The 27,102-nt window shown below is 27.2% G+C and overlaps 1 protein-coding gene and 1 long non-coding RNA gene across 3 annotated transcripts in view; one reads left to right on the forward strand and one right to left on the reverse strand.

Annotated features, from left to right (window-relative positions):
- The window catches only part of LOC126901908 (protein sickie), a 61,135-nt gene that overhangs the window by 33,496 nt on the left and 537 nt on the right, over nt 1-27,102 (reverse strand). For both annotated transcript variants that reach the window (XM_050678834.1, XM_050678832.1), the window contains exons 2-6: nt 11,763-11,859; nt 10,858-10,985; nt 8,844-8,961; nt 7,881-7,933; nt 354-565 (exon numbers count right to left, since the gene is read on the reverse strand). In XM_050678834.1, the coding sequence (XP_050534791.1) occupies nt 354-565; nt 7,881-7,933; nt 8,844-8,961; nt 10,858-10,950 (476 nt within the window). In that variant the 5' untranslated portion in view covers nt 10,951-10,985; nt 11,763-11,859. The remainder of the gene's footprint in view (nt 1-353; nt 566-7,880; nt 7,934-8,843; nt 8,962-10,857; nt 10,986-11,762; nt 11,860-27,102) is intronic.
- LOC126901918 (uncharacterized) lies at nt 18,883-25,393 on the forward strand. The gene is made up of 4 exons (XR_007703146.1): nt 18,883-19,158; nt 20,338-20,479; nt 23,581-23,939; nt 25,046-25,393. It is a non-coding gene; the product is annotated as an uncharacterized LOC126901918 (long non-coding RNA).

Raw genomic sequence — 27,102 nt, forward strand, 5'->3', positions numbered from 1 at the left:
TTTGTGATTTCAAATCGTTTGTTGCTATTGTACTTAAGTTTACAATGTAATATTATTTTAAGAAGAACCTTAATCGGACTTCAGGAGAGGTCGGAACACTCTTGGACTGTTGCTGCTCGTGACGGTGACGTGCACTGTTCGAATTCCCCATTGGAACTGAACAACACACTTTAGTCTGATATTGGGGATGTGAAAAGGGACATGCAATAGGGTCCACAATGACGCCCTTACTAGATCCACAATGACGTAATTTATTTCATTTTTCAACCACCCACCCCCCTGTTTATTATGTCTATCAGTCATCGTTCAAGTGCAATTTATCTTAACTATAGTGACGTTCAATTAAACATTACCTTGATTGCTTCATGTCTGTAGGTATTCGAGATTTAGTATTACCCTGTTCGGTTTTCATTTGTTGTTTCTGTTTTTGTTTGTACTTAGATAAAGCAAAAAATAAACCCAAAATTGCCTTTAAATTGCCTTCTTTGACGTCATGTGCAGTAATACCATCCAAAACTACACCAAGGGTTTCTAAAAGATCTAAGCAGCTTTTGATATTTCCCAACTAAAATAAAAATAATTTATTAGATACGCTATTTAATAATTTTGAAATCTAAGAGATACTGCACTAATTGACTCGCGAAATTATCACATTATGTATAAATGGTTGGGAACAATAAAATTTATTGTTTACAACGAAAAATTAGAAAGTAAATTATCTATACTCTACAGAAATTAAAGACAATGTTTTTAATATAATAGACTTTTTCAGCTTCATAATACTTTTATATTAAATAATAAGTTTTTTTAGTCATAATCTTAAACTTAAATTTTTCTAAACAAATTAACACATAAAAATATAATAGAATTTCGTAAGCTTCTTCTATTATAAAATAATTAAATATTAATAAAAAGAATAATAAGAAGCAAAAAAAAAAAAAAATGTCAATGTTTATTGTATATTAGTATTTTTAAAACACAAATAATTATCAGAGGCATATAGAAGTTATTTTTTTCCAATAAATCTATTTCATTGATTAAATTCTTTTTGACAATTTGATTTGGTCGGTTATAATATTCTTCTTCAGTTTCCTCGCCTTAATCCCAACTTCTTGGGGTCGGCCAAGGTTATAATATTAAAAAGAAAAATCTGACTGAGATATTTTTCGGGCTAAGCAAATCCTTAAATCCCATATATTAGTTTCACTACTGGAAAATACGATTAATTAAATTAATATTTTTTAATGTCAAAATAAATATAAACTTGCTTTCAAAATTGATTTTTAAATTAAAATTTTTGACATGTTTATTTTTATGTCAAATTCATTTAACACGAATATTGACATACACAATTTCCACTTATATCAAATGAATTATTATCGAAAAATAATTGTAAGACTTTATTTATAAATTCATAATTTGATGATTTATTAAATTTTTAAGAATCTTGAAAAATACAGCGAAGTTTAAACACTAAACTGTTTAATTTTATTCATAAAACAACACTATAATAAAATGAGTTTTTTCAATGTGTTTCTATCCTAATTGGTTTTAAATTAGTAGCTATGATTTATAAATTACAAACTGATTAATTAGTATTTTTGTAATTTAATTAGTAAAAAATGATTATATATATATCGTTACTCGAGTAACAATATAAATAACCATTTTTTGATAAACAATTACGGGAAGGTTTATCTTATTTGCGATCGTCTAAACATTTTTTCTGTATTATGTTATACTTGTGTTATACTACGATGACTAATTTGATGCGCCAAGACTACCATAACGACCTTGATTTCTTAGTTTCATTGTTATGAAGTTTTCCATTTGTGTATTATCATCAATATTTTAAAATACATAACGCAAAAAATTCACATATGTAAGAAAATATGTTACATATTATTGTATATTTTGAATAAATAATTATTCTTATCTTTAATAAATTTTTACTACTTTGCTTTCAAAACAAACAAAAAGAAGAATTTTTATAGCACAATTACATTGAATGACCTTAAAAAATCAATGTAAAATTTAAATTCGCAGCTTAAATTTCTCATTCAACATTACTTGAAACCATATTTTTACATTTTGAACAACAATATTTTGTGTATTTAACTTGTAGACCATCTCAAAACTTTAAACTTCAAAACAAGTTACGAGTTGAAATGATTGATTGAAAAATAATAGATAGAATTTTCTAATGTATATAAAATAATTGCCCTTTTCTTTAATAGTACACAAATACAGTTATTCGGGATAATATTAAATGGCCCAACAAGTAAAAAAACCTAATAAAAATTTAAATCAATGCAATAAAAAGTAATTAGTTAAACAATGAAGTATTATTTAAATTACATTAATGTGTTAATGAAATTTATAAACAAATTTTTAAATATAAATAGAAACATATTACAAAGTTGGTAACATTTACAAATTTTGGGTTACTTTATTAAATTTCAATTTAACAGTTCACAGCTATTATACTTAATAATATAAATTTTCAAAAATAATAATGATAACAAATTACAACTTCTATTGCAATAATTACTACTGACGATTTGTGATTGAACTCATAATGATCAAATAAATCGGAATAGAATAATTTCATAGAGTAAGTCATTAAAAATGTCAATTATTTTGTGTTAAGTATTTCAGAAAAACAAGAACATGTATAAAAGGAGAATCAAGTAGTTTGAGAGAAGTGAAGTCATTTTGTGTAAATAATCCTTTTGTTCTGATATAACTTTGTTATTCAACGCAATATGTTCGAATAAGTCAATATCAAAATTGAAAATAAATAATATTTCAAAGAAATTGCTAAATGTTTTCTTGGACTCCAAAAAATTATAATATTTTACTTTCAAAAGTTTATTTATGGAAATAACTTTTAATTCTAATTGTTATTATTAATATTGATTATTAGTGAACAGTTTTTAATAGTCTAGAAAAATATAACGGTATTAAAACAATAACGTGTGTTATTACTATAGTTAGTGGCGAGTAAAATTTTTATTTATTATTCATAATTATTATTTGCATTACATACCTAAATCATGAAATCCAATTTATTACAATTTAATAATATGTTAACTTAGAAGTAAACAGCTTGTACCTATTTCAACAATTTTAGAAAATTCTTGTGCTCATAATTTATTTTTATAATTATAAATACATTTTCTTCAATAGTAAATGAATATTATTAAAAATAATTACTACTATTAAAAATTATGAATGTACTCCGAGCAATTTCAGTTAAAATCGAAAGCTTATAATTATTACAGTCTCGCCAGTGTATGAGTCCAGAATTATAGTAAAAATAATACTATACTTTTAATTGTTGATATTCGGATAGACAAGAAGAATGAATAATTATATTTTTTTACACATGTTTACTATTTGTTATGGACACTAAATCAAAGTAATTTTGTTTATTCGATGATTGTTTTTTAATTGTATTTCAGTTATAACGGACAATAACAAATACCGTTAAGTACCGGACGTTTTTATGTTTTTTATATAAGCTTGCGTGCAATATTGCAATATCGTTTTCCTACTGCTAGTAACACGCAAGTAAAAGGATCATTTTTTATGATACTAAGAAGTAAAAAAATCAGACTACAATGATGTAGATCGCAAAATTCCAAGGTTGTCCGTGACAAAATTGTCAATTATTATTATTGCTCATTCTTCTAATGGTTAAGATGAAGTCACAATTTCTTTTACAGAGACGTGACAATTTGTGTTATTTGGAAAATTGAGTATGTTTAGCTGAATGGGTACACTATCTTGTTTTTATTTTTAAATGTACCTTGACAACCAATTGTTGCCGACATGAAAGTAGTGCTGCTCTTGATGACCATGAAACTTAGGAAAACGCATAGCTTAGTGAAATTGAGTAGTTACATAAGAATACGATCAAAAAGAGTATAAAATATTTTCGACTAATTCTGAGGTAAAAGATGTTTCAGATAATTGATAAAATTCATATTTTGATTTATCACTGTTTGGTGAAAATATCAGTTATAAGCTAAAATAATAGAAGTTTGTGAAGCATTACATTATTTTCATTCAATAGAATTATTATTGTTTATAACTCTGTTATCACTTAATAGGGCAGAGGTCTTTTTATTTAGATTGGTAGGCTAAATATCACTAAATAGCAATTTGAATTAAATTTTTTCTTAAATAAAGTTTTTAAATATCTAACAAGAAATAAATACAAGACGATGATTTGAATTTAAATAAAGCAGTTGTACTCGTATTAAAATTTACAAACATTAAACTGCAATTTATAGGATGACGTACACGTCATACCGCGTTATAAAATAGTGTTTAAGATTAATTGAAATTACATTTCTGCAAATATTAAAAACGTATAGGCTTTCGTATATCATCCTGAATACAGGTCTTTTTAATTTCAACAAATATAATTTAAAAATAGTGACTCATATCATATGATCCTTAAACTCAAAAAAGTCATGAAGATTTTACTTTTAGTGTCAATGTATTATTGATTGTATTTACTGTGTGATTAAGTACAGTGGAGTGAGATTTGGGGAGTGGCAATTTGGGCATTTCCCACAGTCAAATTTTTAGTGGAAACTGGGGCTGATCAATCCGCAATCTTGCTGACCGGGCCATACTATGAGAAAACCCATCAAAACCCATCAAAAGCCTCATTTCCTTATTTCCAAATTCCTCATTTAAAGCCAATGTCTAGTAATTTAAAAATAAATGTAATGAAAAATAATTTTTACTCGAAGAAAAAGGTATTTAATATTTCACATTTAACTACATAAAATGCAAAAGAAACCCCATTTTAATAACTTTACCGATATATACAAAACATTGTATCTCAAACAGTACGAGTATCAAAATATTATAAAAAATTCTCTACAAATTTTGTTTGATAACATTTAAATATTAGTATATAGACATATATGGTATATAATTTTCTATACGACTCTCCATATCATTTCATATAAAATTCCTTAAGAATTACTTTTATATTTTATTTATTTATTTATGCTTATCATCATCTTTTAAAAGTTATTACTTGTTCTAGAAAGAACGAGAAAGCCCATATAGCACAGTTGTGACAGTAGACGTGAAGCTTTTCCGACTGAACTTAGTAGGCCGCCTAAATAATTAATCTTATCAAAATGATTTTGAAAAAATTTCTATTAAGGCAGTTTTTTTATTAAGTGTGATGGGTGCCAGTTGTTAGTAATCGAACCACAGCAGCTTCATTAAATTATTAGTCGGTAAAAAATTTGCCCTATTCTAGTAAAATTTGAAACGACGCTTCTGTGCCATTAGTATATTCTATTAATTACCATTAATATTGACTCGAAATAATTACTAGTAAAACTATAATAACACATAAATAATTCGTTTTCTAGGAAAAATGTTTACGGGATTTAACTATTTTTATACTAATATTGTATTACATTAAATTTTCATCTTAATGACAGTCGTGAATTTATGAAAAAATGCCAAACCTCAGTAGTTTAACAAATATTAAAAGTAAAAATAATCTTGAAAGTAATTATTATTAAAAAAACATAATAAATACCAAATACTAAAAAATAGGCAATACTTTTCCAAGTCTTATCAACAAAATTTGTAATGTAATAAAGTAATAGGTAATTTAGTATTTTCCTATTATTTTACAGTGTAAAATGTTCATAAACGTATAGAAATTGATTTAAAAAAATACAATATACAAATTTTTTTTTAAGATTAAGTCAAAATGTATCAATTTATAACTCACTGATAATAATCCATTATTTAATCCAATGCGTTATAATGTACATATTTAAACACTATTACTGTTTTTTTTTTTCAAATAAAAAGTAATTATCATTTAACGAATGAATGGTAAACACACGTAATTTTTTAGCGGTTTTGGAGTGTTTTTGGAGAACGTGACAATATCAAACCGGTCTTTCCGCTAGTACAGTTCGCAGCACACTGTACTTCTCTTTGCTTTTTTACAACAGACCGGCAGTGGCAACAGCGGCGGCATACTATAATCGTTNACGTGACAATATCAAACCGGTCTTTCCGCTAGTACAGTTCGCAGCACACTGTACTTCTCTTTGCTTTTTTACAACAGACCGGCGGCAGTGGCAACAGCGGCGGCATACTATAATCGTTTTGTAGCACCCACTATTTTTATTGTTTTGTTTTTAACCGTTTTGTTTCGTTCATTGTATCGATGAACTCAATGAGTATCCACCGTCACACAGGTAAAGCCTTTTTTAAAATTTAATTTATGGATCTGTTTAATTCTTCAGAGTTGAACAATGACGAACAATCAGTGTCACACAGTAGCCAAGTACTGACATAGAAAGACCAATGACCATAACGAATTAAATAATTAAAGAAGTAATTTATTTTGACAACAGACCAAATGCTCTGGATATTAGGAAGATGACAAAAAACATTTACGTTTATGTGCACGTACATCATAACTTAACCGTCCGACGATAGGTCAGTAATAAAAATATGATGTTAATTATATACAAAAAGAAATGGGTAAACGCGTCAAAGATTAATGACCACAGTAAAACTACTCAACACGTTCCGTGACCTAAACGATTCGGTACCCAATCTTAATACTTTAATTGATTCAATACAACTATTTTATTGATTCGATATATTGTTGCTAAAAAAAATGACAACCGAGGATTATTCTTTTGAAAAATATTTAGTTTACAATAGGCCGATCCACAATGATTTCAAAAGCAACTGTCGTCGTGAGAACTTGAATGAGCGAAATACGAACGTGACTTAAGGAAAAAATATTTATTTTTTTTATAAGAACTACGAAATTCTAACATAGTTATTTCATTTTAAATGCAACTCGACACGTCAATTAACAAATTATTTTGTATTATAATAGTAGGCTGGTTATGAATATTACAAGAGTTTTTTTAAAATGTGTAATATATTTGATGATATAAAATACATAGAGTTTGTGTATTTTATTTAAATAATTAATAAACACGTGATTTTCATGGCTCAAACTTAGACGGAGAAGAACCAAAAATTATGATATTGAAGCTTTTATATTTTGCATCGGAAATAAGATTTTGTGCATACTATTATTATTTTAAGTCTCTAATTGTTTTAGAATTTTTAATTCTGATGTAGAAATGTTAATAATATATTGCTAAAAAATATATCAATAATTATTATTATGAACATTACATGCCAAGCGCACAAAAAAAATCATTACAATTTATAATTATTGAAATACATTTAAACATTTTTACGTTTCTATAAAAAAAATTTCCATTTGAGACAACATAAAAAGTCGCGTATTAATAAGGTGTATGTGTTAATGGTGTTACACTAATCTCCACTGTTTCTTTGGAGGTCACAAAGTGACCGCACGCGGCGAGTCGTTAATCGAACACTGTAATACGTATGTATATTAATATAACTTGACTCTTTTCCCGTTTAACCTTCAAAACAGCACCCAGAAGAAGTGTTCGTCGGCGTGTATTCATCTAAGAGTGTTGCTCGAGGCGAAATCCATAAAAAAATATAAGTAATAAGGGTTTTGTAGGTCAAAAGCAAACTATAGGAGTTCCTGTGAAACTGGTTCCGACAGCAATACATACGCTGCTTATCAATGTGTCCTCAGTCAGCTGACTCAACTTAAGTGTGCTACGCGCGTTCATTACTCCCGCATGCGTCTTATTGGAAATGTATTAACGATTTTCCCACAAAGTGGTTATGTTTTTTACACTTTGGATTTTTTTACGATTGTTGATAACAACACGAGTCATAAAATAAGCGTTGATAGTTAGTAAGCGCACTCGGTCGTCAAAATGTTTAATCTACACATCGACTAAATGTACACTTACCATTTGTAAGTGGGTCCTTGGTTTCCTGTTCACGTCGAGTAGTCGATGATTGCCTTAAAAATTATATACAGTAAACAATTAAAGCCAAAACTACTAAATGAAAAATGTTCAAGAGATGTATTTAAAATTTTAGTCAAGATTATTTGTATAAATATAAAAATTTAGTAAATTACATTTATATATTCAAATAAAAACAAAAACCTCAATGTATACATAGAAAATTAAATATTCATTATTCAATTTTCGACAAGGGTTTTATATGTTAATTGTTTGTACATAACACGAATTTGACTGAAGGAAAAAAAAAGAGATTAATTTTTACAAAATATCGCTGTACTCGCAATTATATATAGATAAATATTTAAAAAAAATAACAAATTTAAATATCTTTTTTAAAAATAATTATAGATATTCTCGTTTTAAACGAATTTTTAAATATTATACAATGATTATAATAAATTTAATTACTAATATGTATTTAATTCTTGAAATGCTTAAGGTAATTTTAAGTAATAATTAAGTGTAGATTTAAAAAAAATAACGGAGAAGAGCACGGATATAATACTAAAATTTACTTTTCAAAATAAAAACAGTGTTATTATTAGGTAACTTTTTTCTTCAAATATTTTATTTATTAACTTATTATTTAAAGGCCTAGTGTTCCTATCGAAATAGATTGTGTAATGAATAATAAAAATTATTAAAATGTACAATACTAAGTGTTGTGTATAGAAGATTTATATACACATAAAGAAATAAAATTATATGCAAGTTAATTTCATATGTATCTTTAAAAAAAAATGTTAGCTAAGTTAATGAATATCTGGTCTAATTTATCAATTTATGTGTCATAATTCATTATATCGAATGACATATAAATTAAGCTTTTACTGTATAAATGCCATTTAAAACATATTACAGTCTAAATAACTGTTTACAAAATTTATTAAGTGTTCAACTTACAAATTATTTCCACGAGGTCAGATAGTAGTACACCGTCAGCTAGGTCTTGTTGTAAGTCTTTTATGTTTCTCTTAGACTTAGCTTTATCCAAATAATGGTTAGCCCAATCAGTGTAGACCTTAAGAAATCAAATAAATAATCATAATTAGAAACTATGTAAATAGCTATTATATTCAATTATGCATCAGAGGGCAAATTTATTTTTCCTACACCGACAAATATATTTATAGAAAATAAAATAATTTTTTAAACATTTAGAAAGTTAAAACCTCCAATCAGTTATACATAAAAATCGGTAGCACAGTAGGGTCGTAGCACAAAGTTGTAGTGACATAGTTGGGACAAGTATAGATGACATCTGACAGTGATTAAAACCACTATCACAATTAATTAATGAATAAGTTAATAATGCTTTAAAATTTAATAAAAGAAATGTAAGTAATTATTTATGTCTTATAACGCGTAAAACTTTCAATAAAATAAAAAATCAGATTTTTAGTAAAGAAACTAGTTCATTTAAAAAGTAATATGATACATTAATAAAATTTAATCCATTTGTAGGTATGTAAGCATCAGGTGTCTTAGAACGAAAAGATTTATTACATAATTAATTTTTACTATACGAACACAAGGAATACTCCTGTGTTTTAATTGGACAAAAGGGACGCAGTAAACTGACTTCCAGTAAAAGCCTTAATTATGAAGACCATTCCTGTATTTAGACTATAAAGTATGGAAATTTTGTCCATAATTAATGTCTTAATAAGACTGTTAATCGCTTTCCGGCAGTTATAACGCACATCTGGCAAAATTCTAAAATACAATGAATGCACTTATGACCACATAATTTTTTAAAGCTCTTCATATTTTAAAATAAACAATAATGCAACGAATTTACGAAAACATTTTATTCATTGAATTATTTTATTATGGCCAAATAATCGAGAATTAATAACATTGATTTACAAAATGGAACCTTTTAATCATCAAAGACGAAAAAATGAGTTTATTTTACGCCATAATTATGTTTTGAAATTGACATCATTAAACAGGACATTGTTTTATAAAAACAAATTAAAAAATGGTAAAAAATCAATTTTTTTTATTGTAAACTTTTATATTAATCAACATTATATTACCAACAATTAGATTAAATATGATATTTTGGATCAAAATTTCGCACAGATTATTAATACCATATCAAAAATAAAAATTCATAACAATTTTAAAACTTTTTTATTATAATTATATTTTTTATGTGTAATAATTTGTTATTTATTAATAAGCAGTTATTTTAAAAATAAGAGGTAATAAAACAAATTAATTTATATAATTACAAATTTTTTTTTTAATTTATTGTATTCTAAATTATTCATATTCGAAATAGAAAAATTATATAATTGGAGTAAAAAAATCAATGTAAACATTTTATTAGATTATTTGTTACAATCAACTAAAAATATTACACTAAAGTAGCTTTAGTTGCCTATACTCAAATGAAATGGCGCCAAGTTGTATACCCTAAGTGGCGCCTGTTAATTATAATCAAATGTACTACGCCATACCTACATTACTACAAACGCTGAAATAATTTGCAAAATATTGTAGCTAGAATATATATTTACCATATGACAATTAGTTTTGAATATTATTAAAAAATTATGACAATATTCTTTAAGGTAAAAATTATTAATCGTCAAAAATTTAATTAAATTTTTATTACGATTAAGAATTGCCTGCACTTTATGTTTAAACAAAAATATTTCCTCATGACATTCATACATTAACCAAGTTATTCCAGATCATCATCGTATTTCAAATCATATTTTAATTTGCTTTGCCTGTTGCGCCGGGTAGTTTTTAGATTTATTGACTGAAAAGGGTTATTTTTTTTATATTTAGGGAAACATAATTTATAGTTAGGGTTTCGTTTATTAATATTTCATGAAAATTATTTGCAATGTGGCAATTTATATGTGTTATGTACAGAAAAAAATAATTTTTACCAAATTACCTTAATTATTTGGGCATATTGCTGGTGAGGATTTTGCACTGTACCGTCATTCCGGACTCCCGACCGGGATGATACCCTGATACATCCCGACATTGAATTCACTAATCTTCTTTATTGAGTTCATTCAACTAAATAAAATATTAACATAATTAGTCATGGGTGTTCTCATTACTCTCCTCTCCCAATGACGAAAACTAATATATGGTAAAAATATATTTTTGGAGAGAGGAGGATATCTTAGGGATGTACTCCCTCGAGAAAAAACTCTAAGAACGTGCATGTAATTAGTTATAATGTTTTGTTAAATACCAAGGTCCTTGGGTAATATTATTTAAGAATTTCCACACTTAAGAATAGATAACATACATGTATTATTGATTAAAGTATCTTTAGTTTGAAAAAAAAAAAATAAATAATTTATTATTAAATGACACAAATCAATGATGTATGTTATTTATTAAATCAGAACATTAATCATTAATTATGTTCAAAGAAACTCCACATTTTTATCTAGTAGTATTTTCGTAACAAAACATTTTTTAGTGTGTACTCTAATTTTGAGCATATATCCTTTAATATAAATAGTACTTAAAGGTTATTTTTCTAGGGTATACGTTTATTAAAAAAATTGTTAGTGAGTATACGCCGTATACCCCCAAAACTCCACTATTTTTATCAAAAAATTATAAATAGTCAATTTAAAAAATTACTATAAACTTATGATAATAATTGTTTCGCGTTCAATTAAAAATAAACCTCATATTTAAATTGTTTTTAGTAAGTTCTAAAATAGTTGTTTAACGAGAACATTAAATCATTACTCCAGTCATTCATTCGGATGTGTGTAAAATAACGAACCGTGTAACGCTTAAAAATATATTTATGACCATGTGTCTAAACCTTACCAAAAAGGAATATATTTTTAAATTAATTTGTTTTCTATGGAGCCTATCCAAGTAATCACCATTTGGATTTGGATCATTGTGCGATTGGCTCGTGTTCCTGAAACAAAATCAACACACTTAAATGAGTCACTAATAATAACATTTGCACCACAATTAAACCGGGAAAAATTCTTAAAATTTAACTAATTTATTTATTTCATTAACAAGAAATTATATTTATATAGGAAATAAATTTTATTAAAAGTAACGTGCACTTAGTAGATCATCAATCCGAAAGTACTTATTAAGAAAATATCATGGTTACTTGTACCATGGAATAACAAATCTATTTAAAAAAAAAACACTATATGTATATATTTGTCATGGTAACGAGCAAAAAACTTTTGTTGGGATTAACTTTATGTCCACCTTGGAGTTAATAATCCAACCCACACATGAAAAACCCCTTTCAGTTGACAGACGACATAGATCACATAAAAAAGTGTACTGGGACCATAGATACCAAAGAAAGTTTACTCTTTTCCACAATATTTCTTAAGGCTGAGGAAGTACTACAATCCGTATGAGTAGCCGAGGAGAATTACATTACAAATCGACTGAGCTATTTCACCAGTGTGTGTAAGAAACGCCAGCGGCTGTGTGCGCAGGTAGAGCCAAAAAACTTTTTATGTTTCACATTCAAAGGTCGCTGTTTTTACGACCTTTTCAAAAGCTCTAGGTTTCTTATTAGTTTTTTCGTTGTTTTCTGCGCTTGGCCTAATCTAGTACTGTGTTCCGAGCGCTATATTTTTAATCAATTTGAACACAAGGTTTTTTTTTATTCTCGAGATGTATCTACGCCTTTACATAACACCGAATTATATAGTTCTACACAACAAATAATATTTCACGGTTATTGCCTCTTGGAGACTATTTGCATTCTCCTTGTTTTTTTACATCCGTAAAAAGGAAAAACATTATACTCCATAAGAATCCGCATGCAAAATAAATTACACGTGGAATGTGTAATGGCACTGTAAAGAGCCTACGGCCATGGCATTTGTAAAAGGCTACAGTTACACGGCCACCAGTCAACTACGTTTTACCGAGTAAAATATCACTCTGAAATGTTTGTGTATCGCGGTAAACGAAAACTAAAAAACGGATCATTTTGTCTGTTTTTATAGCAAAACATTTAAATATAAAATACTTCTTAATGTCCACATCAGTCATTTGATTAATATTTTTTTAATGAGACCAATACTTCCAATGACATATGTATTTATATTTTGTGTTAAAAACTAATTCATGATTTGCGTGATATGTAATTTCGCATAAGATTCGTCACGCGATTCAACTGTACGTCACAGTAATCCTATTGTAGTAGACATACAGGAGCACGCACTGCATGTGTCCTTTTTCTGATGAAATTACAACTGATTCGTGTAATTTTGTTGGAAAAAATTGCCCGGACGGATTACAATAATTCAGAGCACTGGCGTATACCTACGCCAGCGTTACGCATGCATTACGCGTAATAACAGAATAGTCTGAGATTCCCTCCTCCGTAACAGCATTTTTATACGGATAAAATATAAGAATATTTGGAAGGGACGTGGACTAAATTTATGAGTATCTCTTCGAAGTTATGATTATGATTCAGAAATGGACTCGTAATCTTAATCGGCGTCCCTCGTACCGTTAAAATTTGAACATTTGTAATTTATGAACCTTAACGATTTCAACTAATGAACATTTTATGATAAAATACAATACGCCTACAAGTATAAAATGGATAAATAAAATGTGTTACCATTTGACGTTTATAAATTATTATTGAAATAATAATATATTGAACATTTTCGATTTGTTGTATGAATTCCAAGTGACGCATTACAAGAAACATATTTTGATACAATCGAATTATCTTAAGTAGTAAAGATTACGTGGTCCATAAAACATGCAATGAAATTCGTCAATTTTATTTGATGTTATAAATTTCAATTCGCCATTGATTTATGCATTAGTTTTGAAAATAGAATGAGTTATTGTTGAATACAATATTGATCCAAAAACTGCAAGCACGTGCTGCGAATAAAACATTTACGTTTAAAAACACGAGCAAACTTCAGTGCGCGAGACTGTTGAGGGAGCACATTGTACGAATGGAACATGAGCTTTAAAGTTTACACCGCCAACTTGTGTGGTAGAAACAACTTGCCGCGTTCGAGAGCTTAAACAAATGTCAACCGGATCGTTAATAAGAATTAATCGGCAGTAATAGGGTCAAAACACAAGATTGGTTTTACGCCCGAAGAGCTTTTTCAGATTTTCGCACGTTTATTGGTAGGTATAAATTTTAAACCGAATATACTTTGTGCATAGAAACACACACATGGACGCGAAAAAGGGCGAAAGAAGTTTTGGAAAATCGAGTTTAAACCATCGCGTACTTGTAGTTTATTTATTGGAGGTTGGCATGGAGTTGGACTCTCTGGGGAATCACATTTCTAAGGTCTACTCGCGACTGATTCAAAAGCACCTGTACGGGTTGCCTTGTACACGCTCACTTACATCCACTTAGGTAATATTCCAAACTAACCGTACCAACGACGTTCTTCGGACAACGACCGTGACCAATTATACCTCGTTGAACTGAGTTATGATAACTATTTTCTCTCCCTCGGGATAGTAATAATCATTCACGGGGAAATACAAGTGGGATATGATGTATGCAATTATAAAGCAGCTAAAAAGATTAAAACCGGACATTGTTTTACCCCGAAATTGCTAGGTGTAGTAGGTAAATTTAAACGGTTCATTTCAAATTAAAATAGACCACTTTTTTCGAAACGCATCAAAACCATCCTCTTAAGAAATAATTGGATTTCTGTTCAAGGTAAATACAACAATTTTACTGATTAATGACTTACAGCTAAATAAAAAATATATTTTTTTAACTGTACATGCGTATTATATGTGTTCATACTCAAAAATAATATTTCTCCAAAAGTTGGATAGCTTCCATAAAATATGGAAACTTTTCAAAAAGCCAGAATCTTATAAGTATAATTAAACTTAACGGTTTCGACGATACTTAACAGAGAATTAATAATTCTTAACGCTGTAATTAATTTCAAGGGAAATGACATTTACAAATTTACTATCCGGGGACGTCGACATTTCGTAAACAACCACAACGACAGAAAATTATTACCTGATGTTATTTTAAAAACGTTATGGATATTATCCTAGTGGAATTTTCGATATATTATTTGCCGTTTATTTACCACATTTTGTATTATTATAGTTATTTAAACAAACACCGTTTTTGTATTTTTATTTCTACATTAAACATTTTTTTTGAAATCGAACACTTCGGGATACCAACGTTCATTTTTTCAATAAAAATCTGTAAAAAAGTCTTGCATTTTTTCACAAAATCTAATTGAAAAAAACATTTTATATCATTAGAATTATTCACAAAAATACATAGTGTTAAAAGAGCAAAGTTCCATTACGGTACAACAATAAGAACAAGCCAAACAATATTTTAGTGTTTCCTTGGCTTACTGGTCAATTATTATTTGTAAGTTAATAAGTAATATCCTAAATCTAAAATATAGAATTCTTCATTAATGTCTAAAATAATTTTTACCTTCGATACATCGCTGAGAGCTTATTTATTTGATCGATTTATTGGGAAAGTGTTAAAAAAATTTAACTCGATGATGAAAAAATACACAACCAAAAATATTGAATATATCTAGCGAATTGATTTATGAGCAGTTAAATATATACCCAGTTTCAAACGAGCAATGAAGAAGCGCGAAGAAAAATTAAAACGTAGAAAAAATTCTAAAGACAAATAGTTTACCATAATTTAAGTAAATAAAAAATTATCAATGTTAGTTGATGGAATTAATAAGTTTATTTAGGTTTTATAGTTCACGGTTACTTTAATAAGAAATAATATATTTATTTTAAGATCTGTTATTCTGTCAATTCAATTTTTCCTATATAGCAAAATGTAAATAACGTTTTTCATTTATTGATTCAAAAAGACAACTTAAACCGAAAAATAAACTATAGTATGAATGTGTAGAAGATTTATGCTAGTAAAAAGTAAAAAACTTGGTAATTTATTTTAATATTATTCTATTGTAATCATTAGAAGCTCAACTCTTTTGAAAATGCATATTATAATTTATTACCAGTCGTGTAAAAAATATTGTAAGCAAAAGACTCTGCTTCCTTTTATAGAACCATTTGTTTAACGACATAAAATATCTATAGGTACACATAACGAAACTATCGCGCCCACGAAATTGTTGAAGATTACAATGCACATGACGCTGCCACATGAGAAGAGATGAAAGAATTCGACGATTGACTGTTTGTATATCTCTGACATTCAAGATTTTTGTTTGTGGCCAAGAAAATTGATTTTTTTTTTCTCTACGCAGTCTACGTGGTTACTAAATATACTATGGCGTAAAACCTCACCTGCTACTGTCGCTCTAGAATTATTATTATCGATTAGGGGAAAGGCGTTTATGTCAGCAAAAACGACAAGTGTATGACAAATGGTAAACCAATGGACAAGTGTATTTTTGCTATGAAAAATTAACTGTACATACCAGAGATATTAAATTCAATACTGGCAAGATAAAGTTTTTTTCGACCAAAAATTTATGTTGGCTGATGAAAAGTTTCCACAAACTGCGTATAATAAAAAATATGTATCAGCTTTGATCATCCGTAAGTTTCTGTGAGTGATTAGCAGTATTATATTATTTCGAAACACTCCTTTAATTTTATAAGAGTGTTATATATATAATTATTATCTCATATTGTAATTTTACTTTATTTGTTATTATGATTTTAGTGGGAGTGTACCCACAAAATAGTAAGAGAAGTCTCATATTAATTTGTCATTTGGAAATTTTATTATTAACAATTAATTTATTACATGGTTTGTTTTCGAAATATATATATATATATATTTAATAAGTACATATAGACTGGAAATTCTGTCTTAGAGATGTAAATATAATTTAATATACTATTACTTCTTTAGATGAGCTTCAGTAATTGTATTTCACAATAACTTGAAGTTGTTTATTTAATTTACTGTTATAGGAAATGTTTGAAAAAATTTTGCAAATAACATAGGCGATCAAATTATATTAATTATTACAATGCGTCAATTTAAAACTAAAAATATAACTTTAAAAATTAGCCTCGTGATCTCCTCCGAATTATAACTTATCTGACTTTAGCTAAAAAAAACAAGTTATGAGTTAATTTTAATTTGTTTTTACAGTAATTTTCAACAGTTTATAACGTGTAATAATATTATTCATAAATAAATAAAATTATTCAATAATATTTAATGTGGCCAAATATGGCGTAGGTTCAATGTTCGATGAAAGACTGTTTTTGAAGTTTTGCGTGTGTTAGAAGTGTGTTTAAAGGGCGGAAACGGGAGGCTGTAAAAGAGCATCGGTTGAAATTAACCTGGTGACTTTTAAATAGGGCGAAAAGAAAGACCTTTGACCTGGAGGCGGTGAAACTCAATTTGAATAAATCCATTTGGTCCCTTGTTTTTCAGTCTTGACATACCGAAAGAATACCTTTAGGGAATTAACCATACTTCCAAACTTCTAAAGGTACTACTAAAGAATAACAATGTTCTTGTAACTCTTTTAACTATTAAATAACTTTGCGTGATCGTAATTGTCATAATAACAATACGCTTACGGGATGTTAATTATGCTAAAACCCCAGTAATATTGCGGCCTAGCAATGTGTATAACAACTATAGTTAAGTGACTGCTATTTTAATCCACGCAATGCTTTTATTTTAAGTTGTACATCTTATTTTAATTTAAACTTTGTTCCGATTATGAACTTATTAATTTATTTGTACGGCGATGTTTTAAAATGAATCAAGTTTTTAACTAACATTCAAATTATCTGTTTAAATATTTTTTATGACAAACACTAAATATAATAATAACAATAAAATGATAATTTAATTAAATAAATACTTAGATTAGATATGAATCAAAAAAATTATAATTAACTTCTTTAATGCTTCAAAAAAACAATTATTAATCTTGCGAGATGTTTTATTTAATTGCTAAGTAAAACTATTTGTTATTGTTTTTTTTTGTATTTATTTTGTCTTCAAAAAACCTATCCGTCAGCAACGTAAATCTAATTTATTAATTCTGGCCCTTACACTTTCTCCTATCCGAATCTCTGTATTGATGTTTTTCTCTCGTCTCCATTTTCCGCAAAAAATAATCTTTTTTCCTGTTTTCGGAGTGTCTTTTACGCTTCAAACCGTAAATTGTGGACATATTACATTTTCCCTTATTTTATAGATATACTATTCTACCGAAATATATAAAACAAGAGTATCACACAAAACTGGGTCTGTGGGTATCCTTACCCTTTTCTAGAAAATTAAAGTTTAATGATCTGAGAGAGGTTAAACAATTTGTCAAAATAGCTTACCGATCTCGGAAGCTTCCCATGGTACTTGCATGCTCTTTATTACACTCTAGAATGTTGCAATAAAAAGCAACAAGAGACAACCATATACATGGTTATTTTTGTGTACTTTTTAGGTTTTCTTAGTTGCTACTTTGAACAAAAAAAACTAAGGTGTAATTGAAAAAAAATTTTAAGAAAAATTCGCAAGCAAATGAATCTACAAATAAAATATACTATAATATATTTTTTTACCGACAGATAAGCCAACTTGGGTCAGTTTATTATTTACAGGTTTCCTTACTTAATATTTATCAACAAATAATTTTTGTTTCTTAACAATACTAGTAAGCATTTTACTGGGGCTGTAGATTGATACGACTTGAATAAAAATAGATATTTACCTGAGTCAAGTTTAACCACTGCCTCAAGTAATCCCAATTAACAGTATATAATTTATCAAACCTATCTGATCGAAAAGAATAATCAAGTTAAATAATATGTATTAATTAAATGTACAGTACGAAAGTCAACGTATGTCAAACATTTCAGATCTATTTAAAAATATGTATTTATGTTTAATTTGCAATAATAACCAGTTATAAAGAAAAAATTTCTTTAGAATTGCATGTATAAAAGTTAAGTATAAATATTTCTTTGTTTCTATGTATTAAACGAAGTGTTTTGTTTACATCAATGTCATTTTTTTGTTAGTGCGCTGTATGATATTCTGCAAGTTATCATTTTGATTTAAGATTCCCCTCAAGATTCCTCAATTATGATATATTGAAAACTATAACCTGTTAACCCCAAGCACATCTATCACATTTCCTACGCACGACACATACTGCAGATGCAATATTCTGTAAATATATCCTTCATTGTAGCTGATAAATTTGATATCATTTCCTTTACTGTAAGTAGATATTTATACTAAGTATATACCTAGACATAAATGTAACCATTATGAAATAACGTGTATTGTGTGAATGAGTAGGCCCGTTGAACCATATGATATTTTAAATGTACTGGCAACGCTTTCACGATACAAAAAATATACAAATGTGTTTATATATAAAAGTAACAAGGTTTTATCACTTTCTAAACCTTGTACGAAGAGCAAAATAATCAAAAAATTTATACTACTTAGGTTTTATCAAATAATCTTATAACAATAAATTGTAGCTAATACTATGAACTAATAGAGAAAATGTTTACATTTTGTAAATAATATATATGTTATATTATCATAAAATTTAAATTATTCAAATAATTATTTAAGTTCAAAATCGGCTAATAAATATTTTACAAAAAATTAATTTTTAAAAATTTAACTACAGTTTTGTATTGACAAATTGTTAATATCTTTTACATTATACATAACCTTTCATATTTTCTGTATTCAAATAAGAATTATTACAACTTTAAAAGTATAAAATACTCTTAACAATTTATATACACATGTTTTTATTCTATACAAAAGATGAACAACAGCACATATGTCTTTATACAATTAGGCTCATGTATAAAAACGTGCATCCTGTAATTTTTCAAATATAATTTACAGATAACAGGTGGAAGTTTTAAAAAACCACACAAATTCATTAAAATGAAGATAGGCTTATATTATATGTATAACTTATGCCACTTATAAATGGTATCATCTAGAATCTTGTTTCTTCATTGACAAAAACGTAGGATGAAGATTATTTTCTTTTTTTGTATCTGTTTTTTAATACAATACAACCGAGTAGGTAATCGCTTTTACTGATTTTTTTATAAATTTAATATGTATGAATAGAAATGTTTCTAGGGTACGTATGACGAATGAATAAAATAAAAAGTTATTAACTTTTCATTTTATTCAAGCATTTATTATTTCAGCATATTTGTTAATAAACAGCATAGTTTTTTTGAGATTAAATAAAACTTAATAAAACACATAAAATAATGAGATTGTATTTTATTAAAAATAAAAATATTTGAATAATCTGATTTAGTTAAATAAGAGTAAAGTGTATACTTCATTCTAAAGTTATTTATTTATTTTAAATTATACACTTTATTTTATTAATTTAAACGATATTTTTTATAGATCATATTTTTTCTACAAATTACTCTAAATATTGGTGGTCAAATGCATTTTCACGTTCTGAATGTAACTAAAAACTGGGTCTGTTTGTAAAACAAAAATGACAAATTATTTGGATTTCACGTAAACCACTCTTATTCATCACGTGAGTAATTTATTTCTGAATGCAGAAAAGTTGTAGACATTCAAATAAGATACTATAAATATTGTTGAAGTTTACATAAACTTTAAAATCGCCAGCACGGTGGAATAAAGTTTTTGGTCTTACTGTTGGATGATAATAAATACTTAGAAACTTGAACAAAAGTAAAAATAAACTTAGAATACATTAAGTATACTGTCATACTCTAATGGGTTTATATGTAGCATCATCTGTAAAATATACAATAAACACCCCCTATACAGTTAATATAGAGTGTGTGTTCATTTAGAAACAACTATAATTGTTTTTAGTGTTATAAATAACAACTCTTTAATTTATATAATATTATTTTTTTAGAACGTTATCATAACAACACATAGCTAAATCTAATAGATATACATCATAGGTTTTGTCAAATATTATGAAATTATGATGTTTTAAATATGATTATAAATTGAGTTGTAAAAAAAAAAACAATATAAATTAACCCCCCTAGCATGGTATTCGTAAGTGATATGTCGCTATTAATTAATCTCAGTTTCTAATGAACTATTGCATAATAGATAACAACGTGACATCTAATACGGCGGAGTGTGGTAACGAAAGAAAATACCACGGTGATTAGATCATTTGAGAGCAAGCGCTACGGGGTGTAGCAACAAGGGTGAACGGACGCTCTACATTCTCTATATGTGTTCAACATGTATCCGGCCGCCGTAGTCTCGGTACGGCTTCGTGAGGTGTTTCCGTGCTGATGTCGGACGTTCGTGGCACGAAAAAATGGCACGCGGTTTGGTCTCCATTGGCAACCGCGGGACGAATAGCTGTAGAAGATGAGTCATATATTACGCGTTTTCCTAACCACCGCCGGAATCCTCGACCGCCGTAGGTTTTCCCGAGAGGGGAAAATGTGGAACGTTAACCTAATTGCGAGCCCTTTTCCCGCGTGTTCCCCCTGCACCCTTAACCGATACTTCATGTCATTTCGCCAACAGACCGTATCATGTGAGAGGAAGCCAATTTGCGTGCTCCCGTCCAAGAAAATGATAACAATTCCAACGAATATTTCTTCGGATAAATCAAATCTGTTATCTATGCGGTGATAAATGCAAAGTGAGATACTTTAGAAATGAATCATTACAACCTAATGTAGTAACATGTGACGGGAAGAGACGTATTGAGGCTAAGTTTCTGTAAAATCTTAAGTCTCTACTAGTTTTATTCGCAAACATCAAAGAAAAACATTGAAGTTTTATTCGCAAAGATATAATAACAATTGCATATTTTGACAAATGTAATCGTATCTAAATATTTGCACGCGTGACATTATTTTATTTCAGTACTTTAATATATACACTTCTTTTTATATTTTAAGTTTACTTAATGCAAATTAATTAGTTCCACATAAACATTTTAATTTATAATTTGAATTTAACTAGTCCCAATTAACTTTGAATAAATAAGTAATCAGATTTTACATAAATTTTTTTTTTACTATCCTAATGGGAATTTACGTGTAGAAATATAAAATTAACTAAATATAATATAAACTGATATTAAACCGAAGATTACATCCAGTTTTTAAAGAACAAATAGCATGACATTTTTTATTGAAACAAATTGCTATTGGTTCAAACAATTCATGTTTGAGATTGAGATTTAAGGCCAGTAAAAAAAAAAAAAAAACCGAGTATTTATTCGATTTAGTTTGATTAAAACGACGTTCCATTCACAAAAAAATTTAAATTGATATTTCACATAAAAAGAAGCAATGGCTTAATTAAATTGTACTAAAAGTGATGTTTACACAAATCGACTATGAACCCCAATTCTATCTCAAATTTAAAAACTTTTCGTATAAAAAGAAAATACTGAAGTAGATTCATATTTACATATTAAATCAATGCATATGTTTGCATAACAAGTCGAAAAGTAATTTAAAATATATTTAAAAAATAATGATAATATAAAAATAAATGTAGTTAATCAATTAAAAATAATACCATAATAAAAATATATTAAATGTGAAAAAGAATACAATTAAATACAATACAATTAAAAAGTGTCTGATTATATTAAAACAAACATTTATTAATGAATTTATATCGTTTAGTGTTAAATGTAAATTAAAACATATTTTTCAAACTTATTTTTATCTATTTATTGACTACATTTATATTTTATTCTAATACTTTATTGGTTATTTAGATTTATTGATGAATAAGGAGAATGGCTTATTTTCTTAGTTCTGGTTATTTTAATTATAAATGATATTTATTGCAAAAAAATTTTAGTTCATTTTTCTAATAAAATGTCGTATGTTTTCTACTGTTTCATGAAATTTTATAACTTAGAATCAATACTAGTAAATTCTGAAATATTAAAAATGTATTTTATATATTTAAAAGTTATAAATCAAAAAAAATGATACTTAATTAGCTTATATTTTTTATTTATTGTTTATATAAAACAAAATATATCAAATCTTTTTAAGCTATGTTGGTATAAGAATAGTGGTGATATTAAATACTCCAATTTTTAAATCGACCTGAACTTTTTAATCAAACCCAAGCTAAACCATAATTGCAATTATACTATCGAACTTAAAACGAACATTATTTTTATCATTTTTCGAACAAAACTTTTTTTTATGTGGTTTTTTGACTAATCCGATATGTTTTTTTTTAATGAAATTCAATTTGCAATTTAATTTTCTAAATGTAATAAAAATTTAAGTGTGTCAAAAATGTACTCAGTAAAAGCAATAAAATAGTTAAATGAACATGCTTTAATTGAAAATAAAAAATTTAAATTTATAATATTGAAAATTATTATAAATTTTATATTAATCATATGAAATAGAACAAAAAATTCTTAAGTAATAATGTCAAAGATAAATAATTAGTTTTCAAAAATAATAATGTTTTAAATAAATATATAATAAAAATGAAATAATATGTGTTAAGACATTATGTGCATTACAGACTATAACAAATTAAAATTATATTTTAACTCGAATTACAAATTGATAAAAATTCGAGTTAAATATATTATTCCATTAAAAAATTTAATAGGTTTTGTAATATTAAATTGTCTTTTTTTAGACTATTATTCGTTAGTCAATAATTTTGGTGTTATGTTCTTTTGTGGTTTTGAACACTGAAGGAAATAACGGTAGATAAATGCACCATAAAAAAGCAAGGAGTCTAGTATGGATTGTCGTTATGAGTAAAAGTAAAATGGTTAAGTGACTGTAATAAATGTGTTTGATGAAATTTCCTGGATCCGGGAGAAATACTGAACATTACTACGATTTCGTCTAATTTGAGACCGAAGATGTCAGAGACAAGAAGGGTTACTGGCCCCTGCACTAAAAATAAAATACACCAGTCAACGAAAAAGTTCGCCGACCAACAGGAAATATACATTTTATATGGTATCACATCAGTTCAAACTGGCACGCGTATGTACATCTGATGGTTTATGTAATGTTAGAAGTAAAATATAATGCAAACAACTATATAAAAACTATCATCAGTAACTAAATTCTTCCGTTGATCAGATTGGTTAAAAACACTTTTTTAGAGTGAATATTGAGTTTTACATCGAGTTCATAACGATCCAAAAGCGGTTGTTATTAAAAACAATTAAACATCCACTTAACGCCCTCTGCGGTTTTAACGTTTTTGTTCTATATTTAAAAATAATAATATAAATATGTTATACTCTTAACTTCAACACCCTTCTAGTTCATAGGCCTTGTGACTTATAAGTATGTTTTATATAATTCATTACTCAAGGGAAACAACAACTAAAAACTTAATAATACAAAATTCAAGGGTTCTTTCTATCGCCGTGGGAAAGTCAATATTTTTAAAAATAAATTATAAACTATGAAAACACTTTACTTCATATCATAAACATTATATTATATCTGAAAATATGTATTATTAGTACAATATTAACAACCAAAATATTAAGTTTATAATAATTTACAAGTATATTATAAATATATTATTCATGTAAGGTGTTTAAATTCATGATTTCCATCTATTTTTTTAAAATATAATTTAATTACGAGCGGAAAACTTTTGTAATAGGAAAACCTCTAATCCCGTTTCTACCTACGCCCTTGAAATCAATTGATTAAGATTGAAATAAAAAGAAGTATTTTGTAAATTTTATGTTTATAAAATGTTTTTGTAAAATTATTTCTCCTACTCGACTTTAACGTAAGAAATGAAAATTATAAGAATATATAAGAAAAACATATGGCTAATTTAACTATTGTTATGTTTGTGTTTACCAAAAGTTTGATTACCTTAGCCATTTAGATACAATGTTTCTATATTGCTAATTTCGTATCAAAATAGATTTCCTTTTTTTTTGTACAAAAACTTTTTGAATACACTCAACATTTTTCTTTGCACTAGTAATCGCTATTATTACTAACAATTAATAGAAAAAAATTATCAACTATCAAAACCAATTAAACGTTATAAAAAAAAAAAAATGATAAAATACTATTTTGCCTAGTAACTTAACTAAACGGCTTTATTTATTTTTTAGGGTGGGCGAACTTTAAAACAGGTTTCTACATCATAATCAGGCACCATAATAGAATTTAAATATATTCTAATAACTTTTTGATGACAAAATCTCTTCGATAAGTATTGAAATTCTCATTTTTGTTTCATTATCCAAAAGACTTCATTTCGTGGCGTTGAAGATGCGGATTTAGTTTAGTTTAGGGTGTCCACAAACGAATGTGCTCAGTGTTGCGTGCTTAATATAGACTGACATAAAACGTATGCGAGCAAATTGCACTACGAGTGGACGTTAAGAGATAATTAAAACTTGTCGCCCACTACAGAGATTTCTACTCACCACGTTTGTACTATACGCAATTTACCCCTTTTTATTNACTCACCACGTTTGTACTATAAGCAATTTACCCCTTTTTATGGTAAAACATCGCAGTCATCTTAAGATCGTATATTTTCATTAAAAAAAGATAATATTATAGCATGGAAGAACAAAATTTAATCCTAATTTATTCTCATTGGCATTACTCACGCAATTACATCAAAACAGAATAAGAAGAAAGAAAACAAATCAAGAAGCGATACTATCTTTTTATTTATTGTCAATTAAAATGTAACCCTATTGATTGGAATAAACTTGTAGAAACAAAAGATGAAAACGTATTATCGTCGAGCATGTGTCAGTGCGTCACACGACTGGTGTAGACATTTTAATAACCATAATAAAAACATTAAAAATCCAAAAAGAGGGGGAGGACAACTCAAAATAGTATACACAAAACGAATATTATTATATACCACTGACACCCTTGTAATTATCGCCGACACCCCTGCGATTTTGAAAGCCCTCTGGACATACTCATCCATGTAAAAAGTTATGATATGATATTTGAATATCTAGCAGTGCTGTAAAATACGTGTGTAAAACATACACAGAGAAATAATCCTTTGTCAATATCATTTCAAGAAAACGAAATCAATGTAATTACTTCATGGGCACCAAAAATGTATTGCACTCGACAGGGAATGAGATTTATTAAGGATAATATTCTTTATGCTTAGCCAAATAGTTAACATGTAGCCAAATCGAATATGAATAGTAAATTTAAATGGTTAGAAATAAATCCAACTACACTGATATTCTTATAGTACATAGATACTAACAATGCAAAATATTTCCCAATAAAATATATACATTTTACATGATGATTATTAGAAAATACCAAGAGGTGGTACTTTTAAAAAAATATATTTTTTTAATAATCACAACATTAAGTTCTACCTTAATTGGTTGTTTAATACGGTTAAAATTTCTCAGATTATGATAAGTAACACTGTACAAACCTTACCATGAAATATTAATAGTTAATATTTTTTGAGACAACACGTATGTTAATATGTTTATGCAGTTAAAAATATTGAAATCGCTACGAGAAACAAGCATCATTTTATGAATAAACCCAATTATTGTAAATCATTAATTATTATTATTGACTTATACAATAATACAGTGGCAACTTTTAGAGGGACCGGTGCCCCTAAACTTATAGTACGTATTGTAAAATAATACATTCAAAACAATTTTTATCCCCATTTATTATTTGCTCACAATAATCCTTTTAAAAGAAAAATAGACCCAATCCAGATAAAGTCGCTCCTACGATTGTAATTAAATTTTATTTTATGACAGCTAAGAGTTTTCTTAGAAATAAATTAAATAAACAAAAGTATGAAACATAAATCAACTGATAAATTCTTAAATATTTGTCACGAGTAGCAAAAACTTGAAAAATTTTCAATACTATACATTTATTACAAATAATAATTGTCAACAACAAAAAACTTTTTAATAATTTCTGGTACCATACTAGATAGTACAAGATACTAAGATACTATAGTACAAGTACTAGTAGATAGTATCATATAAATATGATGTTAGTTAGAGGTTCTTACATCAGGTGATACATTTTAGTTTCTCAAAGATTAAATGTGTAATTGTACCTATCCAACCTAGTATAGTTGTTCACTTTAATAAATTAATAAACATAATCATCCAACTCATATGATGAAAATTATAACAGT

The sequence above is a fragment of the Daktulosphaira vitifoliae genome, unplaced genomic scaffold, assembly GCF_025091365.1.
Source record: "Daktulosphaira vitifoliae isolate Bord-2020 unplaced genomic scaffold, ASM2509136v1 Scaffold_3, whole genome shotgun sequence".
Taxonomy (NCBI): domain Eukaryota; kingdom Metazoa; phylum Arthropoda; class Insecta; order Hemiptera; family Phylloxeridae; genus Daktulosphaira; species Daktulosphaira vitifoliae.